This window comes from Rutidosis leptorrhynchoides, chromosome 6, assembly GCF_046630445.1.
Source record: "Rutidosis leptorrhynchoides isolate AG116_Rl617_1_P2 chromosome 6, CSIRO_AGI_Rlap_v1, whole genome shotgun sequence".
NCBI lineage: Eukaryota > Viridiplantae > Streptophyta > Magnoliopsida > Asterales > Asteraceae > Rutidosis > Rutidosis leptorrhynchoides.
In genome coordinates, this window is record NC_092338.1 from 426,972,450 (window position 1) to 426,998,802 (window position 26,353).

General features: G+C 31.5%; 1 protein-coding gene across 1 annotated transcript; it reads left to right on the forward strand.

The window, feature by feature from the left end:
- The first annotated feature begins 17,886 nt into the window (after window positions 1-17,886).
- LOC139855034 (uncharacterized) lies at window positions 17,887-23,468 on the forward strand. The gene is made up of 10 exons (XM_071844295.1): window positions 17,887-18,148; window positions 20,070-20,165; window positions 21,584-21,668; window positions 21,813-21,934; window positions 22,085-22,109; window positions 22,377-22,460; window positions 22,547-22,576; window positions 22,675-22,780; window positions 23,046-23,117; window positions 23,216-23,468. Coding segments are annotated over exons 1-10 (711 nt in total). The 5' UTR covers window positions 17,887-18,058; the 3' UTR covers window positions 23,217-23,468.
- Window positions 23,469-26,353: the final 2,885 nt, after the last annotated feature.

Genomic DNA, 26,353 nt, shown 5'->3' on the forward strand with positions numbered 1-26,353 from the left:
ATAATTATAGTAGTAATACTACAAACTAAAAAATTAATAAAATTACTATAATTACTAATATTAATTGTATCATTACCAATTAAAATATTAGTAATAAAATAATACGTACTTTACTAATAGAAAACTATACTATTAATACTGATAAAAATATAAAATAAACTAGTAATACTATTAATATTAATAATATTAACAATAATATTAATAAAAAATACTACAAATAATTCCAATAATACTAGTAAAAATACTAATAATTATTCATAGTAATAATGATATTAAGAATATAATAAAAAATAGTAATAATAATAGTAATTATAATACTAACAATAATATGAAAACTAATTAAATATTAACAAATATACTATTGACACTAATAATATTACTTTTAATATTACTAATATTAATATTAATAAAAATAAAAATACTTAAAAAACTAATAAAAACACTAATAATACTAAAATACGAGTAATACTATTAATAATACCAATAAAAATACTAGCAACATGAAACAACCCAACTCGTATTCCATACGATAATTTTTTTTTAAATAATACACATTTACGCGCCAATTAAACGTGTAAACCATTCCACAAAGTTCATTTAAACGTACAACAATTTAAATGTTTACAAAAGGCACGAAGGCCATTAATTAAGTTCAATACAAGTTTGACCCACTACAAATGATAGTTTATAATCCAAACGACACTTGAGCATGGTTTGGGACTAAACTACCCAAAACGTTAGGCCAACTTCCAAGCTTCAACAAAACATCATCAAGGGCCACCTAATGCCCGATAACCCCTTTGCCTTTATCCGCACCTGCGACTAAAAAGATAAACAACGAGAGGGGTAAGCTAACGCTTAGTGAATGCAATAATTATACACGTTCATATATAACCTACTTACTTGCATCACTTACACAATACCGTACACAAGCTAGCAATTCGACAACTATGCAAACATTAAGCATAAACCAAGATCCGCAATTCACAAGAAGCTAGCGTCAATAGTAGCATATAGTTCACAATGTAATATGCTAAATACACATTCACACAACCATGGTTATCCAATCATACAAGGGAACGGTACATGAAAGCCCGTTGGAGTTTATAACATCCATTAGTGTTACTTAAACACCGCGTATTCACTAATCCCCCGGGTGATGTCTTGAACACCGCGACTAACTCACTCTCATGACAATGTGGCGTCTTAAACATCGCGACGAATCCACACATCAATCAAAACAATGAGTGGTGTCTTGAACACCGCGACTATTCCACTCTCATGACAATGTGGCGTCTTAAACACCGCGACAATACTACATGTCAATCAACAATGAGTAGTGTCTTAAACACCGCGACAATACTACTCGCTACTAGAATGTGGTGTCGTGAACACCGCGACAATTCCACATTCATACCACACAAATAAATACATTATATACGTACACACATAATTATTCCACTCACCTTGACACAAGGATGATGACTATGCACTTCCGAACTTCAAAGCAATGTACCTAATACATTAAGTACAATTTCAATACACCAACTAGTGGAATTTACCACATTACACATACTTGAGCATTTAATGACCCAATTCGCAATCGACTACACCAATACCGCCCTTAAATGGCCAAGACCCGACTTTAATCACTAAAGCTAGTGCATTAAAGTCTACTAACTTCAATTAACATAAACTTAGGGTAATTCATACCCATTTCACCTAAACTAGGTCAACTAGTACATTTTGACCCATTTTAAATTACTTAGCCTCAAAATCAAGCCAAACTTACCCATTAACACTTCTTTCATAAATCTAAAAGTGTATTAGTGACTAGCAACACCATTTGACACTTACAACCCCAAATCACAAGACCAAAACCCTAGTTTGTGGCTATTAGGGTTTCATTACAACAACATAATCTAAATTCACCCATTTTACCCTCAAATGGGTCATACAAGTCTCTAGTAACCAAAACCTTAGCCATTAACCAATTAAAACTTAAAACATAAAGTTAGAACTTACTGAGACTATCAACGTGTAGCTAGAGACACAAGGAACAACTTTAAATCTTGCTCCAAGGTTTGATTCACAATTCTCCAACTCCAAATCTTAAACTTAATCTAAATGGGTTTTGTGTTTTGGGAGAGAAAATGGAAAGAAAAGAGAAAAAGAAATGAATTAAATGAACAAATGGTGGAGATTTAATGCTCCCATCAGATCTACACGTTGCATTACCAATTTGCCCCTTAAATTTATTTAATTTGAGCTAAAATCGGAGTCTGTCCAGCAGTATTGCCGCGGCGCGACGTACAACGGAAAAATCGACCTTTCTTAACACCCTTTCTGATCCAGGTTTGCTTGATATGCCGCGGCGCGGACCCATTTGTCGCGGCGCGGCTTAAGTCTGCATCTGAACAGCTCGACCACCTTAAACAATTTTCGATTTTATTTAATTTGTACATTCCAAACCCGCTTCCTATTTTCACCTAGCCTTCAACAATAGTCTCACAAGACTTAACGCTAACAAAACCCATGTTTAAACTTATATATGCACACATTATCAAGTATACATACATATATATATCTACACATATATTCATACGTTTACGCATAAACTAACGAGTTATAAACGTACAAATGATTAAGTATGTACCTTTCGATACGTACGGGAAAACGGGATGTTACAACTCTCCCCCACTTGATTCGGAGCACGTCCTCGCGATCCAAGCCTCATGAAAAGAAGGAAGATAAACCAACACAAACTCTTCGGGCTCCCAAGTAAACTCAGAACCCTTACTACGACGCCATTGAACTTTAAAAGTCCTAATCTATTTATGCCTCAACCTTTTGACCTTCTCATCAAGTATGGAAATCGACTCTTCAATATACTCTAACTTATTGTTTAGCTCGATCTCGTCTAATGGCACCCAAGATGAATCATCCGCGAGACACTTACGGAGATGGGAAACATGAAATGTATTATGGATCCCCGCAAGCTCTTCGGGTAATTCCAAACGATACGCGACTTCACCAACACGAGCTAAAACCTTAAATGGTCCAATAAACTGAGGAGCTAACTTTCTCCGTTTTCGAAATCGAATAATACCTTTCCATGGCGAAACCTTAAGCATCACCATGTCACCTTCTTGGAATTCGATCGTTCGTCTACGTTTGTCGGCATACTACTTTTGCCTATCTTGAGCCTTTTTCAAATGCTCTCAAATTGTATTAATCTTGCTATTCGTCTCTAAAACCAAATCGGTACTCCCGATTTCCTTTTGTCCCACTTCACCCCAACAAATCGGGGTTCGACATCTACGCCCATAAAGTATCTCATATGGCGGCATCCCGATACTAGTATGATAACTATTATTGTACGAGAATTCCACCAAAGGCAAATGCTTATCCCAACTACCACCGAAATCAATAATGCACGCTCGTAACATATCTTCCAAAGTTTGATTCGTACGTTCGGTTTGACCGTCCGTTTGAGGATGGTATGCCGTGCTCAACTTCAATTGTGTACCCATATCTTCGTGAAACTTTTCCCAAAATCGAGATGGAAAACGGGTATCTCGATCCGAAATAATAGATATAGGAACTCCATGTCGAGAGATGACTTCCTTGATAAACAACTTAGCCAAGGTCTCCGACGATATCGCTTCCCGAATGGGAAGAAACAAAGCACTTTTCGTCAATCGATCAACAATCACCCAAATCGAATCAAATTGGGTTCTCGCTGTTTTAGGTAACTTTGTAATGAAATCCATGGTAATGTGCTCCCATTTCCATTTCGGGATTTCTAACGGTTGTAACTTACCATACGGATTTTGGTGCTCGGCCTTAACTTGTAAACACGTGACACATTGCTCCACATACTTCACAACATCACGTTTCATGCCCGGCCACCAATAATCTTTCCTTAAATCATGATACATTTTCGTCGCGCCCGGATGAATGGAATACTTTGACTTATGTGCTTCATCAAGTAGCACTCGCCGGTAATCACCCATCTTAGGTACCCACACTCTTTCTTGAAAAGACAACAAACCACGCGAGCCCATAGTGATGAACTCCGATTGCCCTACAATTCGTTCTTCGTGTTTGTTGTGAACGTAAGCCTCTATTTGAATCTCACCAAGCTTTACAAGAAAATCATTAGTAATAATCATACGTAACAATCCCAATCTTAATGTCGGGTGATGACTCTTTCGACTTAACGCATCCGCGACCACATTCGCCTTGCCCGGATGATAAAGTCTTTCACAATCATAATCCTTTACCACATCCATCCATCTACATTGACGATAATTCAAATCTCGTTGAGTAAATAGGTGTTTCAAACTCTTATGATCCGAATAAATCGTACACTTGACACCATACAAGTAGTGGCGCCAAATTTTCAACGCATGTACCACCGCCGCTAATTCAAGATCGTGAGTCGGGTATCTCTTTTCATTTTCCTTTAATTGTCGAGAGGCATAAGCGATGACTTTACCTCTTTGCATTAAAACACACCCGAGCCCATTTAAAGAAGCATCACAATAAACCGTCATGTCTTCTACCCCTTCCGGCAATACTAACACCGGAGCTTGACACAACTTCTCTTTTAACATTTGAAAAGCAATTTCTTGCTCGTTCTCCCAATTGAACCTTACGTTCTTCCTCGTCAATTTTGTCAATGGAGAAGCGATCTTAGAAAAGTCTTGGATAAACCGACGATAATAACCGGCCAATCCGAGAAAACTTCGGATTTCCGTAGGCGTAGTCGATCGTCCCCAACTCTTTACCGTCTCAATCTTCCCCGGATCTACTTGAATACCTTCTTGATTCACAATATGGCCAAGGAATTGAACTTCCCTTAGCTAGAATTCACATTTGGAGAACTTAGCATACAATTTCTCCTTTCGCAACGTCTTCAACACTTCACGCAAATGGTGTTCATGTTCCTTCATACTCTTAGAATAAACAAGTATGTCGTCAATGAACACAATTACCGACTTGTCCAACATAGGTTGGCACACTCGGTTCATAAGATCCATGAATGCCGCCGGTGCATTCGTAAGACCAAAAGGCATAACTACAAACTCAAAATGCCCATAACGCGTTCGAAAAGCCGTTTTCTCTATGTCTTCCTCACGGACCCGCACTTGATGATAGCCGGACCGTAAGTCAATCTTAGAATAATACGTCGCACCTTGGAGTTGGTTAAACAAATCATCAATCTGAGGCAATGGATAACGATTCTTGATCGTCAATTTATTCAACTTCCTATAATCGATGCACATCCGCATACTTCCATTTTTCTTTTTCACAAACAAAACCGGAGCACCCCATGGCGAGGAAATCGGTCGAATGAAACCCTTTTCAAGCAACTCTTGGGTTTGATTTAACAACTCTTGCATTTCTGTTGGCGCTAAACGATAAGGAGTTTTAGCAATGGGAGTAGCTCCTGGAACCAACTCAATGCGAAATTCTACTTGTCTTTCCGCCGGAACACCCGGTAACTCGTCCGGAAAAACGTCTTCGAACTCACTAACCACCGGAATTTCACGTATAGGTGGTGGCTCATCATGAGTATCAACAACATGGGCAAGAAAAGCCATGCCACCACTAACAAGAGAACGACGTGCCCGTGCAAAAATGCATATCGGCACAAGTCTCCTACGCTTATCACCGTGAATAATTAACTCTCCCCCACTTGGGGTCTTCACTCGAATAGATTTTTCATGGCATGCGATATCGGCTCTATTTCAATTGAGCCAATCCATACCAACAACGATATCAAAATCACCCAAAGTCATAGGGATGAGATCAATTTTAAAGTTTTCGGCACCAAACACAACATCACAATTTTTACACACATCAACCACTAGTACCGTCTTGCCGTCCGCTATTTCGACTTCTACCGGACGACTTAACTTAGCTAGCGGTTTATTAAGTTTAGATACAAATCGAGGTGACACAAAAGACAAATTAGCACCGCTATCAAATAATATCCTTGCCGGATTGGAGTTAACCATGAAAGTACCTGAGACAACTTCATTGGAATGCTTGGCCTCATCATTGGTCATCAAATAATTTCACCCCCGGGCCGTACCCGCCGCCTTCTCTAACCTCTTAACATTATCATTAATCAAATCGGGACATTCCGGCTTCTTGTGCCCTTCCTTACCACAATTATAACAAGTGAGTTTGGTTGTGGAAGATGGTTTGGTGCAATCACGGGCCATATGCCCCCTTCGTCCACAATTGTGACAAGAATAAGGAAAATCTCCCGAAGCACCTTTCTTCATGCTACCAACACTCTCAGAGCCCTTCTTATGCTTCTTGTTAGAAAAATTCGATTGACTAGTAGCTTCAAACTTCTTTTTGCCCAAGGTAAAGCCACTTTTTCTCAACATAAGTGCCTCAAAATCTTTGGCCATGTTAAACAACTCATCAAAGCTCTTTACTACATTCACACTTATTTTCTCTTGATAACTATCATTCAAGACCCGATAGAAATCTTCTTTCAACATCTTATCATTCCTGACATACTCCGGGCAAAATTGGGTCTTGGACAAAAACACGGATTTGAGAGTGTTCAAATCCATCGACCCTTGCCTCAAGGAACGTAACTCGTCCTTAAGCCTAGTAAGATCGGTCGAAGTTCGGTACTCATCGAAAAACTCCACCTTGAATTCATCCCAAGTAAAATCCATGCATTGTTCTTCACCATAAACTTGGATTTTCGCATCCCACCATAGCTTAGCATCACCTCTCAACATGCTACAACCATACCTTGTCTTCTTATCAAGAGGACATTCACAAGTACGGAGAGACCCCTCCATATCGGAGATCCACCGGGCACTCTTCAACGGGTCTCTTTCGCCCTCAAAAGTAGGTGGTTGAGCATCTTTGAAATTCTTAAAGAAAAAGTCGCGTCTTCTCACATTATCTTCATGTAGGACGGCCTTAACTTGTTCCCTTACTACATTGACTAATTGTTCATCAATTGAATCTAGGAACATCTTCTTGATATCTACGAGATACTCCGCCTTTTGAGCTTTAAGGATGGCCTCAATCTTGGCCGTCAACTCGGCCTCCTCACTCGTACCTCCATTATCGGTGTCGTGTCCGTTTCTCATCTTCATTCTATAAAATGGAAAAGATCAAACAACGAAACGAAAGACATGACACATATACATACACATACACTCCATACCACCCCATCTTGCTCAACAATCATCGTACATCGCTTGTTTGACGTGATTTACACTCGTAGCAATGGTAGCTAGTCATTGCTACGCGAGCACGTCGCATCAACTCGTTAGTACAACGTCTATCTCATTAGTATGTACTTTTATCCATTGCGTTTAAAATAAAGTGCATGTATTCTCACCCCAAAAATATAGATTACAAAAGCAATTAAAAAGGGAGCAAATGAAACTCACCTTAGCAGCATATAAGGTCATTCACTGAAATGTGACCGAAATTCGTAATGCAAAATAACCGTAGATCTCAACCTAGAGAACATATGTTGGTCAATACATGTCTAGCAAGCTAGGTCAGGTCATAGTGTATCACAATTCTAATGCTCGAGATCGACATACCAAAGTTATCCAAAGTCATTTCAAAAAGTCAATTTTGACAATAGTTCAACAAAACGAGATGTACCTTATATAAGGATTCATTTACTCGGTTGGTGATATTCAAAAATCCAATTTATCAATCTCGTAAACAAGTTGTTTAAATCTTAATTGCAGATTCAAAAGCAATTTCAATTAACGTCAATCATAATTCAGTTGATCATATCTTTTAATCCGTTCATCGAAATTATTCGATATCTAAATGAAAAGTTATTGATTTGTCGTCAGCTTTCCAAAAACATGTATATCATATACCTTTTACCAGTAATATATGTATTTAATTCGTGATTCATTATAAACTATTTAACGATGAAATTTAGCATACAAGCATATATAAACATATATATACTCGAGCACTAGACATGGATACACAATTAATATATAAAAGATAAGATATGAATGCTCACGTATCAATATTGTGATTCAATATTGCAGGAAAGTACGTAGACGCAACAGAGATGATAAACACTAGGTTTGATTTGCAAACAATACCCACGACATTACCCATAACCTCCATAGCTATAACTCATAGTTTCCTTAGCTTTGACTCACTCGATAACCATTTTTGAAATCGTTTGGCCATAACCTCGTCGTAATATTTTATGTAAAATACTAATAATAGCGGTAACGATATCTGATAATACTAATACTAATAATAATAAGATTAATATTATTAATCTTAATAATAATAATAATATATATATATATATATATATATATATATATATATATATATATATATATATATATGTATATGTATATATATATATATATACGAGAGAGATTGAGAGTGTGCAACTGAGCCAGAATGATCGAGCTTTTATAGTGTGGCCTGAATTCCCCTGCCATGCGATCGCATGGCTAATGTGAGGGGATTCCATGCGATCGCATGGATCCCTTTTGCAGCTCACATATGTATTTTAACTCTTCCTCTGAAATGTCCCGTTCATTTTGATTATAAACGTTCCATATTAATTGATTTCGTTGCGAGGTTTTGACCTCTATATGAGACGTTTTTCAAAGACTGTATTCATTTTTAAAACAAACTATAACCTTTATTTTATCGACAAGGTTAACAAGACACCACTTAGATTATCCAGAAATGATAATCTAACAAATATCACACTTACACACTACCGATACATATTGGTTTACAAATATTAATATGTTACAACAAAATAAATATCGAATGCAATTTTAAACAATATTATACAAGCATGCTGACACCAAATCTTGTCCATATAATAGCATGCAATAGCGGAAGCTCTTAATAATCACCTAAGAATAAACATGCTTTAAATGTCAACAAAAATGTTGGTGAGTTATAGGTTTAACCTATATTTATCAAATCGTAATAATAGACCACAAGATTTCATATTTCAATATACATCCCATACATAGAGATAAAAATCATTCATATGGTGAACACCTGGTAACTGACCTTAACAAGATGCATATAGAATATCCCCTATCATTCCGGGACTCCCTTCGAACATGATGAATTCCAAGTACTAAAGCATCCGGTACTTTGGATGGGGCTCGTGGGTCCAATAGATCTATCTTTAGGATTCGCTTCAATTAGGGTGTCTGTTCCCTAATTCTTAGATTACCAGACTAAAAAGGGGCATATTCGGTTTAATAATCCAGCCATAGAATGTAGTTTCATTTACTTGTATCTATTTTGTAAAACATTTATAAAACTGCATGTATTCTCATCCCAAAATATTAGATTTTAAAAGTGGGACTATAACTCACTTTCACAGATTTTTACTTCGTCGGGAAGTAAGACTTGGCCACTGGTCGATTCACGAACCTATAACAAATATGTACATATATATCAAAGTATGTTCAAAATATATTTATGACATTTTTAATACGTTTTGCTGTTTTAAGTTTATTAAGTCAGCTGTCCTCGTTAGTAACCTACAACTAGTTGTCCACAGTTAGATGTACAGAAAATAAAGTAATATATATTATCTTGAATCAATCCATGACCTCGTGTATACAAGCCTCAGGCTAGATCACAACTCAAAGTATATATAATATTTTGGAATCAACTTCAACCCTGTATAGCTAACTCCAACATTACTGCATATAGAGTGTCTATGGGTGTTCCGAAATATATATATAGATGGGTCGATATGATATGTCAAAACATTGTATTCGTGTCTATGGTATCCCAAGATTACATAATATATTATAATACATGTATAATACAATATGAGTTTGCTAGGATATGATTAATATAGATTTGTTACCAATTTTCACGTAGCTACAACAAGAAAAATTATCCAATCTTATTTTACCCATAACTTTTTCGTTTTAAATCCTTTTTGAGTGTTTCAAGTTGCTATGGTTTCATATTGAACTTAAGTTTATGAATCTAAACAGAAAAAGTATAAGTTTATAGTCATAAATATAGGTTACAAGTCATTTTTGTAAAGGTAGTCATTTCAGTCGAAAGAACGACGTCTAGATGACCATTTTGGAAAACATACTTCCACTTTGAGTTTAACCATGATTTTTGAATATAGTTTCACGTTCATATGAAAAATCATTTTCCCAGAAGAACAACTTTTAAATCAAATTTTATCATAGTTTTTAATTAACTAACCCAAAATAGCCCGCGGTGTTACTACGACGGCGTATATCCGGTTTTACCGTGTTTTTCGTGTTTTCAGGTTTTAAATCATTAAGTTAGCATATCATATAGATATAGAACATGTGTTTAGTTGATTTTAAAAGTCAAGTTAGAAGGATTAACTTTATTTGCGAACAAGTTTAGAATTAACTAAACTATGTTCTAGTGATTACAAGTTTAAATCTTCGAATAAGATAGTTTTATATGTATGAATCGAATGATGTTATGAACATCATTACTACCTTAATTTTAGTAGGTAAACCTACTGGAAATGAGAAAAATAGATCTAGCTTCAAAGGATCCTTGAATGGCTTGAAAGTTCTTGAAGCAGAATCATGACACGAAAACAAGTTCAAGTAAGATTTCCACTCGAAATAAGATTGTTATAGTTATAGAAATTGAATAAAGTTTGAATATGAGTATTATCTTGTATTAGAAAGATATCTTACTGTAAATAAGAAAGATTTCTTGAGGTTGGATGACCACTTTACAATATTGGAAGTAAGCTAGCAAACTTGGAAGTATTCTTGATTTTATGAAACTAGAACTTATAGAATTTACGAAGAACACTTAAAACTTGAAGATAGAACTTGAGAGAGATCAATTAGATGAAGAAAATTAAAGAATGAAAGTATTTGTAGGTGTTTTTGGTCGTTGGTATATGGATTAGATATAAAGGATGTTAATTTTGTTTACTTGTAAATAAGTCATGAATGATAACTAATATTTTTGTAATTTTATGAGATATTTCATGCTAGTTGCCAAATGATGGTTCCCACATATATTAGGTGACTCACAAGAGCTGCTAAGAGCTGATCATTGGAGTGTATATACTAATAGTAAATACATTTAGAAGCTGGGTATTGTACGAGTACGAATACGAGTGCATACGAGTAGAATTGTTGATGAAAATGAATGATGTAATTGTAAGCATTTTTGTTAAGTAGAAGTACTTTGATAAATGTCTTGAAGCCTTTCAAAAGTGTATGAATACATATTAAAACACTACATGTATATACATTTTAACTAAGTCGTTAAGTCATCGTTAGTCGTTACATGTAAGTGTTGTTTTGAAACCTTTAGGTTAACGATCTTGTTAAATGTTGTTAACCCATTGTTTATTATATCTAAAGAGATGTTAAATTATTACATTATCATGATATTTTGATGTATTAATATATCTTAATATGATATATATACAATTAAATGTCGTTACAACGATAATCGTTACATATATGCCTCGTTTCGAAATCCTTAAGTTAGTAGTCTTGTTTTTACATATGTAGTTCATTGTTAATATACTTAATGATATGTTTACTTATCATAATACCATGTTAACTATATATATATATATATATATATATATATATATATATATATATATATATATATATATATATATATATATATATATATATATATCCATATATATGACATCATATAGTTTCTACAAGTTTTAACGTTCGTGAATCACCGGTCAACTTGGGTGGTCAATTGTCTATATGAAACCTATTTCAATGGAAAAGTTCGGGTCACTACATCCTCGTCGACATATTTATTTATTAATATATAATATATATAATTTAAATAATTATTTATATATTATATTAAATTCTCGTGCATAGTTAACCTGTAATTTTTGTTCCGATAAGTCGTACATCGTCACTCGACTTATGTCCCGGTTCCGGTTTTTCGAATGTCCTTTCGTACACTTAGAAAACTTGCATTTTACATTTCGTGACACGTACCTTTGTCAAAATATAGCCTTAAATTATCCATATACTACACCACTCAAAGTATATCTTAAACTTTCGAGTGTTTTGGTCATTTACTTCTATAAATCATTGTCTCGCTATTTGTTAATATATATATAGTATATACATTTTCATTTTGAAATAGTAGTTTACTGTAGCAAAGTTACTGTAGCAAATAGTGATTTTCGAAAACATTGTAGCTTTTCGGGTACTGTAGCAGTTCGAAAATACTGTAGTAAATTAGTGTTTTACTGGTTCATCTTAAACGTTTTAGTTAACTTATCTAAATATTGTGACAACCCGGAAATTTCCAATCAAATTTAAACTTTATCTTTATATTATTTCGACACGATAAGCAAAGTTTATTAAGTTAAATCTCAAGAATTTTAAACTGTGTTCATACATTCATTATAACCTCGACCAAATTTTGACGATTCACGAACCGTTATATATAAATAGATATGTATATATATGTATATATATATTATAACTTGAGAATATTAATAAAGTATTAAACGTATAATACTTTACACGAACGTATTTGTTTCAATATGTTTATCGATGGAATTAGAAGATAATATCAAATGATTGATTTATCAGATACATTGTGATATGATTACGGGTCTATGTTATGAGGTCCACTGTGATTTAAGAAATCTATTTTTTTTACAACATTCGGAAAATGGTAAAGTGATTTATAAGTAAGAACGTGGAGTGTAAATAACTTAGATGTTGGATATCGACAAGTTAAGTAACTCGAGATTTTTTATACGTTTATTTAACCTTTGGACTTTATCTCATGCTTCACCAACAGACTGTAATTTGAAAACTTGAAACCTATTATGAATATATATGATTCTACTTTTCTAAAACGTTTTATGATATAACGATTTCTATTATTTTAACCTTTTAACAAAATAATTCTTAAATATATTTAGTTTTGGAAAACAAAATTATCATATTTATTTGATTTATTTTCAAACGTACAAAAACATTTTTAGTTTAAAAAGAACTTTATTATTAAAACGTATATAACTTTTATAAATACGTAGAACCACTTTTGACAACTCATTACTTAACCAGTATGATAAAGATAACGATATTTATATTTTATTTTATTAAATATAAATAACAATTTAAATTAATATTATATATATTTATACGCGTATTATACGTACATAGTTTTATACTTTTACTATACTTTAACTTTACCTTTACTTTACTTTTACTTTACTTTAACTTTAATAATTCACTTTAATAATTCATACTTTAATAATTCACTTTAATAATTCATATTTAATAATTCACTTTAATAATTCATACTTTAATAATTCACTTTAATAATTCATACTTTAATAATTCACTTTAATAATTCAAAAATCTATTATAAATAGAATTCAATAGGTTTTATTATTTCATAGAAACTTGAAATATATTTCTCTAAACTCTCTCAATCGACTTACATATATATATATTTACTCAGTATTATTTCAAGATATTATTAGTATACATAAAATACTACGACGAGGTCATGAGCGTATTATTTCAAAATGGATTTTTCGAGCGGGATAGAGCTAAAGAGAACATGGGTTATAGCTATGGAGGTTATGGGTATTGTTCAGGGGGTATGCTCGTGAGGTCAAACTAGTGTTTATCATCTCCGTTTTGTCTACGTACTTTTCTGCAATATTGAATCTCAATATTGATACGTGAGTACTCATAACTTAACTTTTATATATTATTAGTGTATCCCTGACTAGTGCTCGAGTATATAGGATTATGCATGCTTGTACGTTTGATATTGTCGTTAGTTAGGTTATGTTGAATCCCGAATTAGATACATATGCTACTGAGATAAGGTATAGGATATGCATGTCGTTGGAAAGCTAGCGAAAAATTAAGAACTTTTCCTTTAGAAATCGTGTGATTTCGATGAACGGATTAAAAGATATAGTCAACTGAATTATTATTAATATTAGAATATTTATTGTTAAAATGATTATTATTATTATTATTATTATTACTATCGTCGTTATTATCGTCGTTATTATTATTATTATTATTATTATTATTATTATTATTATTATTATCATTATCGTTATTAATATAAGTATTATGATTGTTATTGTTATTACTATCGTTATTACCATTAAGGTTATTATTAATATTATCATTATTATTATTATTATAATTATTAGTATTATCATTGATATTATTATAATACTTATTAGTATCATTATCATTAAAACTAATATTAGTATCATCTAATTATTATGATTACTATTATTATTATTATTATGAATACGATATAAAAGAGGACTAAAAGCTATTAAACAAGTCGATTAGGAAATAATGAGTATAAGTATCATGATTCAGTTAAATTATTGTTAAGATTATGATTTAGATAAAAATATTGTTTTCATTATTTTTATCATTATTAGTAATATTATTATGATATTAGTATTACTACAAAAGATTATTACTTGTTATCAAAATTATTATTATCATTAGTAAATATCAATATTGTTATTATTATTATTAATATTATTATTATTATAAAATAATACAACTTTTGGTTCATTATTATTATTATTATCAATATTATATTATTTAATCAAATAAATACTTGATACAAATATATATTTACGATACATATCACTACATTTTTATCATTAAAAAGATATTATGTGAACATTATACAAATTATAATACTTACTATATAAAAATATATTTTTACTATATATTAACATAAATTTTTATCATTAATACATTATAATAAATGATGAAATTAAAATATTGTAAGATACTGATTTAAATAAAAAATATCTTTTTCATTATTTTTATCATTATTATTATTAAAAGTATTATTAATATTAATACTATCATTTTTACTAAAATTATCATTTTAATAGAAATATCAATATTATTATAAAATATCATTATTATTATCATTTTAGTATTATTAATATTAAAAATTATCATTTTGAATAGAACTATTATTTTTATAAAATATTATTATTATTACTGTTAATATTAAAAGTATCGTTATTGTTAAAATTATCATGATTAGAATTATTATTTTATCATAATTAATATCATCATTAATAAATATAAATATTGTTATTATTATTAGTAGAATAATAATAATTATTATTATTATTACAAAATAATACAACTTTTACTTATTATTATTATTATTATCAATATCATTTTATCAAATGAATGTGTGATACAAAGGTATTTTAGCACATGTAATATAATTACATTAATAATACATACCACAATATTTTTATGATATTAAGTGAACTTTATAAATTTTATTATTTAAGATATATAAAAGTATGTTTTTATATATAAATTCTAATATATATTTTTATTTATTAATAAACGATTTATATTATTTACTATAATAAAATCTGTTAAATATATTTAAAACGACTGTATTTAAGTTATATATTAATCATGTATAGATTTTGGAAGTCATTTTGGGTCAAGTTAACTTTTGTTGACTTTTGCATATCAGTCTCGAGCATTAGGATTGTGATACACTACGACTTGACCTAAATTGTTAGACAGATATTGACCAACATATAAATATATATAATTAATATAGGTTCGTGAATCCGAGGCCAACCTTGCACTTGTTCAATGACGACATATGTATTATCACTACGAAATACAGTATTGTGAGTTTCATTACTCCCTTTTTAAATGCTTTTGCAATATATATTTTTAGGACTGAGAATACATGCGCTTTTATAAATGTTTTACGAAATAGACACAAGTAATCGAAATTACATTCTATGGTTGGATTATCGAATCGAATATGCCCCTTGTTAGCTTGGTAGCCTAAGAATTAGGGAAATGGCCCCTAATTGACGCAAATCCTAAAGATAGATCTATGGACCTTGACACGTCCCATTCGGGTTACGAATGCTTTAGTACTTCGATTATCATGTCCGATGAGAGTCCCGGAATGATGGGGATATTCTATATGCATCCTGTTAGTTCGGTTATCAAGCGTTCACCATATGAATGATTTTTTTATCTCTATGTAGTTTGCGAAATGCCTGATATGAGATGATGTTTATGAGAAATGAAATGAAATCTTGTGGTCTATTAAAATAATGGAAATGATTGTTTATGATAAACTAATGAACTCACCAACCTTTTGGTTGACTCTTTAAAGCATGTTTATTCTCAGGTATTAAAGAAATCTTCCGCTGTGCATTTGCTCATTTTAAAGATATTACTTGGAGTCATTCATGGCATATTTCAAAAGATGTTGCATTCAAGTTGTTGAGTTCAATAGAGAATATTATTAAGTAAATGACAGATTAGGTCATTTATAGTTGGATATTATGAAATGGTATGCACGCCTGTCAATTTTCGATGTAAAGAAAGTTTATCTTTTAAAAACGAATGCAATGTTTGAAAAATGTATCATATAGAGGTCAAATACCTCGCGATGTAATCAACTATTGAGAATCATTTATAATGTATATGAACGGGTCCTTTCAAATATTAATCGAATCAATAATCGAATATTAATATCGTTTACTAAATAACTTGAAATCATATATATATATATATATATATATATATATATATATATATATATATATATATATATATATACTTAAAAATACTAATAAGAATACTATCAGTAATACTAATAAAAATACTAATAATATTAATAAAAATACTAACAATACTTAAAAATACTAACAATTCTAATAAAAATACCATTAATAATACTAATTGAAATACTAATAGTACTAATAGTACTAATAATACTTACAATAATTCTGGTAATACTAATAATAGTAATGAAAATACAGATAATACTAATATACTAATAACACTGATAAAAATATAATTAATATGCTAATAAAATGAGTAATATTACTAATAATATTAATAATAATAATATTGATAAAAATACTACTACTTATAATAATACTAATAAAAAAAATAATATAATAATACTAACTAAAATACTAATAAAACTAAACTATTAATAATACCAATACCAATAATACTAATAAAAAATACTACTCCGTAATAGTAATACTAATAATACTGATAAAATTACCAATAATACTAATAATAATACCAATAAAAATACCAATAGTAATATTAATAATACGAATAAAATATTAATAATACTAATTGTTAGTATTTTTTTATTATTTTTTAACACAACTCCCTACACCGTCAGTACCATTTTCTCCTCTTATGGGCTCTGGTAGTCGGCCGTCTCAACATGCATGTGTACATCTCTTTTCTTTTGTCATAGTATATGTTGTTGCATATTAGGAGGCAACCTCCTCGACTTGTATATACAGATTTATTTCCTAATTTCTATATGATCTAACACAAGTTGAGCTTATTATATACTTAACGACGAGAGATGGAAAGACAAGCTAATGAAAAATTCTAGACCCATGGTTGCATTTTAGACAACTTCGTATCTGCTTGACTTGTTTGATGCAATTCTTACAAGAGGTGGTAATTTTAGTCCATTTTTATTATGGTCCATGTGGCTTACACTGATTTACTAAAAACGTCATTGTACTTTTTTCACCTTTATGGTTCAATTACCACGACTAATTATCAAAAATATCTCACTACAGGGTAAGAAGGAGTGCCACTTTCATAAATTCTCTTTTATTCAATCACCTGCCGAACTGATGATCTATCGTTCGTGATTATGATTAATTGATTGTTATTGCATGGACCCACATAGTATTTGAACTCTAATTTTCTGACAAAAGGCTTAGATTTAGCAATGTAAAAACAACAAATAAAATCTATTGTTCTTACCCAAGTCAAATCCCTCCTTTTCTTTGCCTCTGTCATCATCATCATCAAAATATATGTAAAATATTCATCGACACCATAAATCATGGCCATCTTCTCTCTAGATCCCAACCCTCTTACAAAAATTAATAATTTTTTACTTAAATCTTACTTCACTCTTTTCAATCTTTTTATAAAGCAGTAAACTTTTTGTTGTTTTATAAGAAATGGCAAATTGGGAACTCAAGAATTGCTGTAATCATGATCAATTAGTGTTCCTCATCACTCTTGCCTTCTGTGTTATTGTCATTCTTGCGGTTAGTCCCTTTCTTTTTTATGAAAATTGATTATTTTATTTTTATTGATTATAACTATTTGGGTGATGAAATTGAATGCTTTTTGAGAAATGTTTGATGGGTATTCAGTTGTAATACACACAAACATGATTATAATATCAAGTTTGAATCTTTTTTAGAAATATGAGAATGAATAGTTAGTTTAAGGATAATTTGTTGCTAGAGTTTTGTTTCTGTAAAGCAGGTACCGTTTCTTAGATTCTCTTTATTCCTTCTGATATTGATGATGTCATCTTCCATCAAAATATTGATAGTTGTTAAGTTCTTGTGGTCTCATATATCTAAGATATTTATATTTATTAATATGTTTTTTGGGTTTATTTATGTGTATGCTATGTGCGCATAAACGGCAGACCACATAGTTATGCCTCTGCAATGCGTGTGTATATTAGAGGTAGCTAAATGGGCAGCTTGGGTAATGGGTCAAAACAAGTTCGGGTCAAAATAAGAATTTATCAACTACATGTGAATTGGTTAGGGTTAGATTGATCCACAAAAGCATTTTGTTATCTTTGGAGTTGTATAGATGATTATTATGAATTTTGATTGGAAAATAATATTTTTACGATAGTACACTAAATATTAATGGACTTATCTAATGACAACAATTATGGATGTCGTTAAGATGCATTAATGTGTTGTACAAAGCGGTTAATGTTGACTTTTACATGACGGTTATTAAACAGTACAAGTCTTTTGTTGCACCTTAACGTCAGCAGAAAATCCTATTTATTTATATAATCTGCTCCCGAGAGGTTTTATATACTTCGACCAATTGAGCCGTTTTTATTTTACTTAATTATTAGTAGTACCTATTTTAGCTGCTAAAGATAATCGATTGCAAAAATTCGACCCGTTTACTTTCAAATGTGTCAGAATTGCAAATAGACAACTAGACAAGTTTGAATCTTTTTTACATATTATTAGTAGTAGTACCTATTTTACATACAAACATGATTATAATATCAAGTTTGAATCTTTTTTAGAAATATGAGAATGAATAGTTAGTTTAAGGATAATTTGATGCTAGAGTTTTGTTTCTGTAAAGCAGGTACCGTTTCTTAGATTCTCTTTATTCCTTCTGATATTGATGATGTCATCTTCCATCAACATATTGATAGTTGTTAAGTTCTTGTGGTCTCATATATCTAAGATATTTATCTATATGTTTTTAGGGTTTATTTATGTGTATGCTATGTGCGCATAAACAGCAGACCACATAGTTATGCCTCTGCAATGCGTGTGTATATTAGAGGTAGCTAAACGGGCAGCTTGAGTAATGGGTCAAAACAAGTTCGGGTCAAAATAAGAATTTATCAACTACATGTGAATTGGTTAGGGTTAGATTGATCCACAAAAGCATTTTGTTATCTTTGGAGTTGTATAGATGATTATTATGAATTTTGATTGGAAAATAATATTTTTACGATAGCACACTAAATATTAATGGACTTATCTATTGACAACAATTATGGATGTCGTTAAGATGCATTAATGTGTTGTACAAAGCGGTTAATGTTGACTTTTACATGACGGTTATTAAACAGTACAAGTCTTTTGTTGCACCTTAACGTCAGCAGAAAATCCTATTTATTTATATAATCTGCTCCCGAGAGGTTTTATATACTTCGACCAATTGAGCCGTTTTTATTTTACTTAATTATTAGTAGTACCTATTTTAGCTGCTAAAGATAATCGATTGCAAAAATTCGACCCGTTTACTTTCAAATGTGTCAGAATTGCCACCTCTAGCTAATATGATCCAGTAATTTCATACGTGTTTTACATGGTAGATGCTTGAAACTACCATCTGTTATTAGATTTTGTCCGGCCTTTATTAATTTTTTAATTTCTTATGAATGTCTCTGATTTCTTCGTGTAGCTATGGAGGACAGTAGTGCTTTTACCATTCAAGCTTGTCACTATTTTTCTTCATGAAGCAAGCCATGCGGTTGCTTGCAAACTTACATGTGGCCATGTAAGGACTTTTTATGTGCTTCTGTCTGTATGATTCCTAAACCGATATGTGCCCAGGCTATAATTCTACTCACAAAAAATCGGAAAAAAATCATTTCTTGTACAATAAAAAAAGTTCAGTCTAAACGCATGTATATCAATCTTTGTATGTAGGTGTGCCCATTTGATTTGATCAATGATTTCGTACTATCTTTGTCAACTATAAAAATGGTTGGCCAACCACACTTTTTAATCCTCTAATAATTGTAACTGTGACCCATTCGGTGATCACTGATTTGATCTTGTTAATCCATAATTCACTTTCCTAAATTTGCTTTATTGTAGAAAGTTTAGTTATCTTTGTTATTATATTTGGCACATAAATTTATAAATGAATCAATAGTTCCACTGACCAGCATAAACTGGCGTAAACGTTTAACGTACACTAACTAAACACCCATTTGATCATTTTACGTCGATCCAATTTTGACAATCATGTTACCACATCTACTGTCCACCTACTGCCATTGGCCCCTTAAAAGCCAAATAGCCTTGAACCTGAAATTTCTGATATCATGAATTGTTGGAAAACTATGGATTAGTGGGTAAAGAATCAACAACCGGATTGATACTAGAATCGTGTGAACACTTTCTTAATAGAGTATTTCGACCCACTTGGTCACGGGTTACACGAAATCACTATTAGGATAAGACTAGTATGAACAATCGTCTTGACCAAAAGATAATTGTTCCTTGCAATTCTAGAAAGTATAATCTGTAAGTTTTGTGTTGAAAGTGTGTTAGACATGTTCAAAATCTGGAACATTATGTAAAAATGTCTAACCATTCGTATGGAAATGAATCCATATATTTATAATGGGTCAAAAGGTGTCTTTGAAGAAACCCACATAATGCTTGGAATGTCACACCCATGTATTTGTGCTTAAACAAGTCCAAATACATGAAAAACTGTTCATAAATGTCTTGGAACAACCCCATAACGTTTGGGGTTCAAATGTGTCTTTTAGGTTGAAAAAGCACCTTTTCAGCGAACCAGTGTTAAGCCGCACCGCGGGCTAACAATGAACCAGACTTCAAATCAGGCCAAAAACCTCGACATTGAAAACGCGCCTTAAGCCGCGCCGCGGCTTAAACCTGTCCAACAGCTCAAAATTCGTGCTTAAGGTTTTTCGCGCGTATGGCCTTTTCAAGTCGCGTTTCGCATTCCTTAAGTTCCAAATGTCATTTCCAAGCTCACTAACATATCCTCAAACCATTTTACACTTTACGAACGTGTACTCCGCACTCCCCAAATCCGTGTAGCTTTTCAATGGTTCGAGCACTTTCAACTTAGCAATCCAATCAACTAAAATGACGTTGGATCATGCTAAAATCACCAACATGAATCATGGGTTAAATAAGTTTTCATGTTGAATGAAGGTGGAAGGAATGCAAATTCATGCAGATGAAGGTGGTATGACTCAGACCCGTGGTGGCGTGTATTGGTTTATTTTACCAGCTGGATGTATGTATATTTCTTTTTCCTTCTTAAGAAGTGAACTATACATTATCCACAAAATGGCTCAGATACTTGATCATCATATCATATGGATACTGTAACGTTATTATTATTTGTTACTTTTTTTATATTCTTTTTGTGGCTTTACAGATTTAGGATCATCGTTTTGGGGGATGGTTTTGATACTGGCATCGACAAATCTAATATCGGCAAGAATTGCTGCTGGATGTTTAGCAGTTGCCTTGATTATTGTTCTTTTTGTTGCCAAAAATGTAAGCACCCCTTCATCTCATAGCTTATTTTATAATTTTTTCTTTCAATGTTTTTGTCAACCTATGATAAGAATCGGCCAACTTTACATAATAATTGCCGCGCTAGCTTACACATATCTCCTGATCGTCACTCTTGTTTTATATTCACAGTGGACACTTCGTTGGCTTTGCATAGGTACGCCCATACAAGCTTCCAAAAGTCTTTTCATTTACAAATTATACGACTATATAACACTTCTGATTCAAGAGGTTTTATACATCCGCGTTTGAACAATTTCCATTTATGTTCTTAACCTATTTGAACCACGAGACTTTAAAGTGTGCCCAAGTTGACCCATTTATAAATACAGGGATCAAAATTATCACATATATACCTTAAACCTTATCATTCAAACAGAGAAATGTAAATGCTAACGATTTTTATGTCCATGACAACCATCAGGCTTTATTGTCATCCTTGCTATAGTTTGGATTTTGCAAGAAACAACAAAAGTTCGAATTCTTCGGTACATCATTATGTTCATAGGTACTATTATCTTCAATTCTGCGCGATCATAAGGAAGCTTTTGTAACAGAACTGCATTACTTACATGTCACTCGTGCGTGTTGCAGGTGTAATGAACAGTGTATTTTCTATCTATGGTATGATCTTTAAGGGGATTTTTATTAAATAAAACCGAGTGTACCCATTTTCTGTTACTTTATTGAGTCTAACGTGAAAAGTGGCCGTTTTTATTCAGATATATACGGCGACTTAATTTCTCGACAGGTTCACACCAGTGATGCTGAGAAATTTGCGGAAGTTTGTCCCTGTCCGTGTACAGGTGTCGGGTGGGGTGTCATTTGGTGAGTTTTTTTCTTTCATCTTCATTACATAATCTTCCTCTTGTTTATATTCAGTAATAAGTAAAAAAATCTTATTAATGACACTAGATTTGCATTTGAAAGTGGTTATTACAACTTGAAAAATCAAAATTAAAGTTAGATAATGTTTTAGGTATCCAAACAGGTAGGTAAGGCAGAACTGTTTATGTTATGTGTCCAAATGGGTTCTGGTTGAACTGTTTATATTTATGTGTGGGTCAGACTCATGTGTAAGTCTATCTCGCAGGGGTTTTGTGTCTCTCATTTTTCTTGGTGTAGCTACATACTTTGGTCTTGTGATCCTGTCTCAAGTAAAATGGTACATTCTCACCAACACTTCTTGACCTTTTAAATTACATTATATTTTTTATTATAATTATAACAATCAGATATTAGATTCATATAATTTGTTTGCAGACGCAGCCATTTACGATAAAGTTCATGCACAGAATAGTTGATTGAAATTGAGAGCAAATTACATGCACTGGGACTACATTTTCTTGGTAAAATATTGAACCAATACAAACTCTTGATCATTGATTAAAGCTTTAGATTATAGAGGGTCAATTTTTGGCACTTGTAGCTTCCAAGTGCTTATAGCAATTTAAAGCTATAATACAATCTTACTGGCTGATTGAATTTGATTTGAAAGTGGTATAGGTAATCTCTTGTTAAAAGAGAAAAGTTACCCTTTTAGTACATTATTGAGTTTTAATGGACATATTCTTGATTCTTACTTTATATTTATTCTTGGACATATTCTACTGGCTTTGCATATGTAGTGAATATGAAAAAAGTGTACAGTAGATAATATTGTATTATACAGGAAAATCACTTCCACATTTCTGGTAAGAACTTGAAACTTGAAGTAACTAGGCAAACAATTAATAAGAATTAAACCATTCTACAAAACAATGCTCAGTTTTTTTTCTTTTCTTGTCTGTTGTTGGTTTAATCAAAGAGGCTAGGTTGACGATGATGGATGTTGAAGTTCGAATTCCATGTTAAGGGAGTATAATTCTCTACCAGATTAGGAATGTTGATGTGTTTTAGACCATTCGTTTTTTTTATAGGCAAACACACCTATCCACTACGATATTTACATAGATATATACATAATATCCACCACAAGACTTGAACCCGTGACTTCAACGTCAGAAAGGCACCTCGATGCCACCAAACCAATGACCCTTTGGTGTTTTAGACCATTCGTCAAAGTATTGTTTTGGGCTTTGGGCATTGACATGGCATTCTATGTTTCAAAGAATAATGCCCACACATGATGTCGTGTTCGTGACAGTTTATGTGTTCTTGCTTTATTCATTTTATTTCTTTCTTCTAATTTAATCATATTTTACGACATAACCCACAAGCTTCTACAACACTCTCCCACAACATTAACAAATTAGCACAATTTCTCCTACAAATACACATTATCACAATTTCTCATACAACTAAACATTATCACACCATTCGCCTATGGTCTTGCAAGCTTTTTTGATTGTACTATCTAGTTCCAACCAACTTTAATGGGCCACTTTTGTATGTATGTACCTTCTACTTTGTCACTTTGATGAGGTTTTCTAAAAGGGTTAGTAAATTATGACCAAACACTTCAACATGGTTTAATCTATAGACAATGTTCAATGTTACTCCATTGATTTAAATTGGATATAAAAACAACTTTTAGCATTTGATCCTAAGAGAGACGGCTACAAAACCTAAGCAATTGATGTTACAAACTTAAAACCCATGGCCCAAAAACCACTAGTCATATGCTACAAAGTTGCAAGAATGATTGCTACTAGTCTTTATTTCAAATTTTTATGTTGTTGCATTTAAATAAGTATATGTGGATTGAATTCTATATTTAAAAAGGCTATCTTACTTGGTTTATTTACAATACAAGATACAAGATGCGCATGAAAAGATAATCCAAATAACTATTGGTTGAACAAGCTTTCTTAAGTGTGATGCGTTCCAAAGGTTGTGGACTAAACACAAAATAATTTAATTTTATAAGGAACAAAGACATCTTTTTAACCACGAAAATATTGGTGTCATATACAAGAAAAGAAGGTAATACCTTTCAAGATTGTTATCTTCCCAAGGTTTTTGGAACATACTTTTATTTACCACATGCTTTCTATTGAATGTTTAATAAGTTACACGTGTCGTAACTGAATCATTCCATAATTATTTCGATGATTTTCTAAAAACGTTGAAAAAAGTTGTTAGTAAGGTTTGAACAAGATATCCGTTATTAGTATATCAAAAATTTTATCATCGGATCATTTTGGGATGGTTATATAAATTGGAATAGAAGATAAATATTATATTGTTATAAAATATCTAGATTGTGTTATAAAATATCTAGATTGGATGTTAATTTTATTATTATTATATTTCTTGCATAGTAATATTTTATACTATAAATAGACATGTATGGTAACCATTTAAGGTGCACAATTTCTCTTGAAATATCAATATCAATATTTCTTCTCTCCTTCTTCTCTCTTTTTCTCTCTTTGTTCTTATAACCATTAAAGGTAGTTATAAGCCTACTGAATTATAACACGTTATCAGCACGAAAAGCTTAGTGTAATTAAAAGATATCTCAAACGATCACGAATCACTAATCAAGGTATGAAATTATTAATAATTTTCAGACTCGAATATATCAAATTTTGGACTACTAACATTTATATTTATGTTATTTAAGTTATATATGGTCGGTTATACCACCTGAATTATATTTATGTAATCTAACTTTTACTAACTTCACTAACATTTATATTTATGTTATTTAAGTTATATATGGTCGGTTATACCACCTGAATTATATTTCTGTAATCTAACTTTTACTAACTTCACTAACATTTATATTTATGTTATTTAAGTTATATATGGTCGGTTATACCACCTGAATTATATTTTCTGTAATCTAACTCTTATTAACTTCACTAACATTTATATTTATGTTAATAAGACCTCATGATTGTACGCAACACGTCATTTGACAACACGGTACTTTATGTACGCAACACGTCATTTGACAACACGGTACCATGGGTCGAGATTAATTCCGATCAATACGAATACGACGGGGTCTTTATATGTTATCTAACATTTATGATTACTTATGCAATTAATCATTATTTATTTCATGCATACTAATGTTTATTCTTAAATTTATAATTTTAAAAGTTAAAATAAAAAAAATAGTTTGTATTTTTATTAAAAGTAAATCTTAAAAGTTAAAATAAGAAAAAGTAGTTTGTACTTTTATTAAAAGTAAATCTTAAAAGTTAAAATACAAAAAGTAGTTTATATTTTTATTAAAAGTAAATCTTAAAAGTTAAAATAAGAAAAAGTAGTTTGTATTTTTATTAAAAGTATATCTTAAAAGTTAAAGTAAGAAAAAAAAGGGGATGGTAAAATAGAATAGTTTTTTGTCAAAAATGAAGTATTGAAAATGAAGTGGTCTCCTTCTATAACTAAAAAAAATATATACTTTTATCAAATGAATTTTTTTGTGGCCGACAATTTCAAACA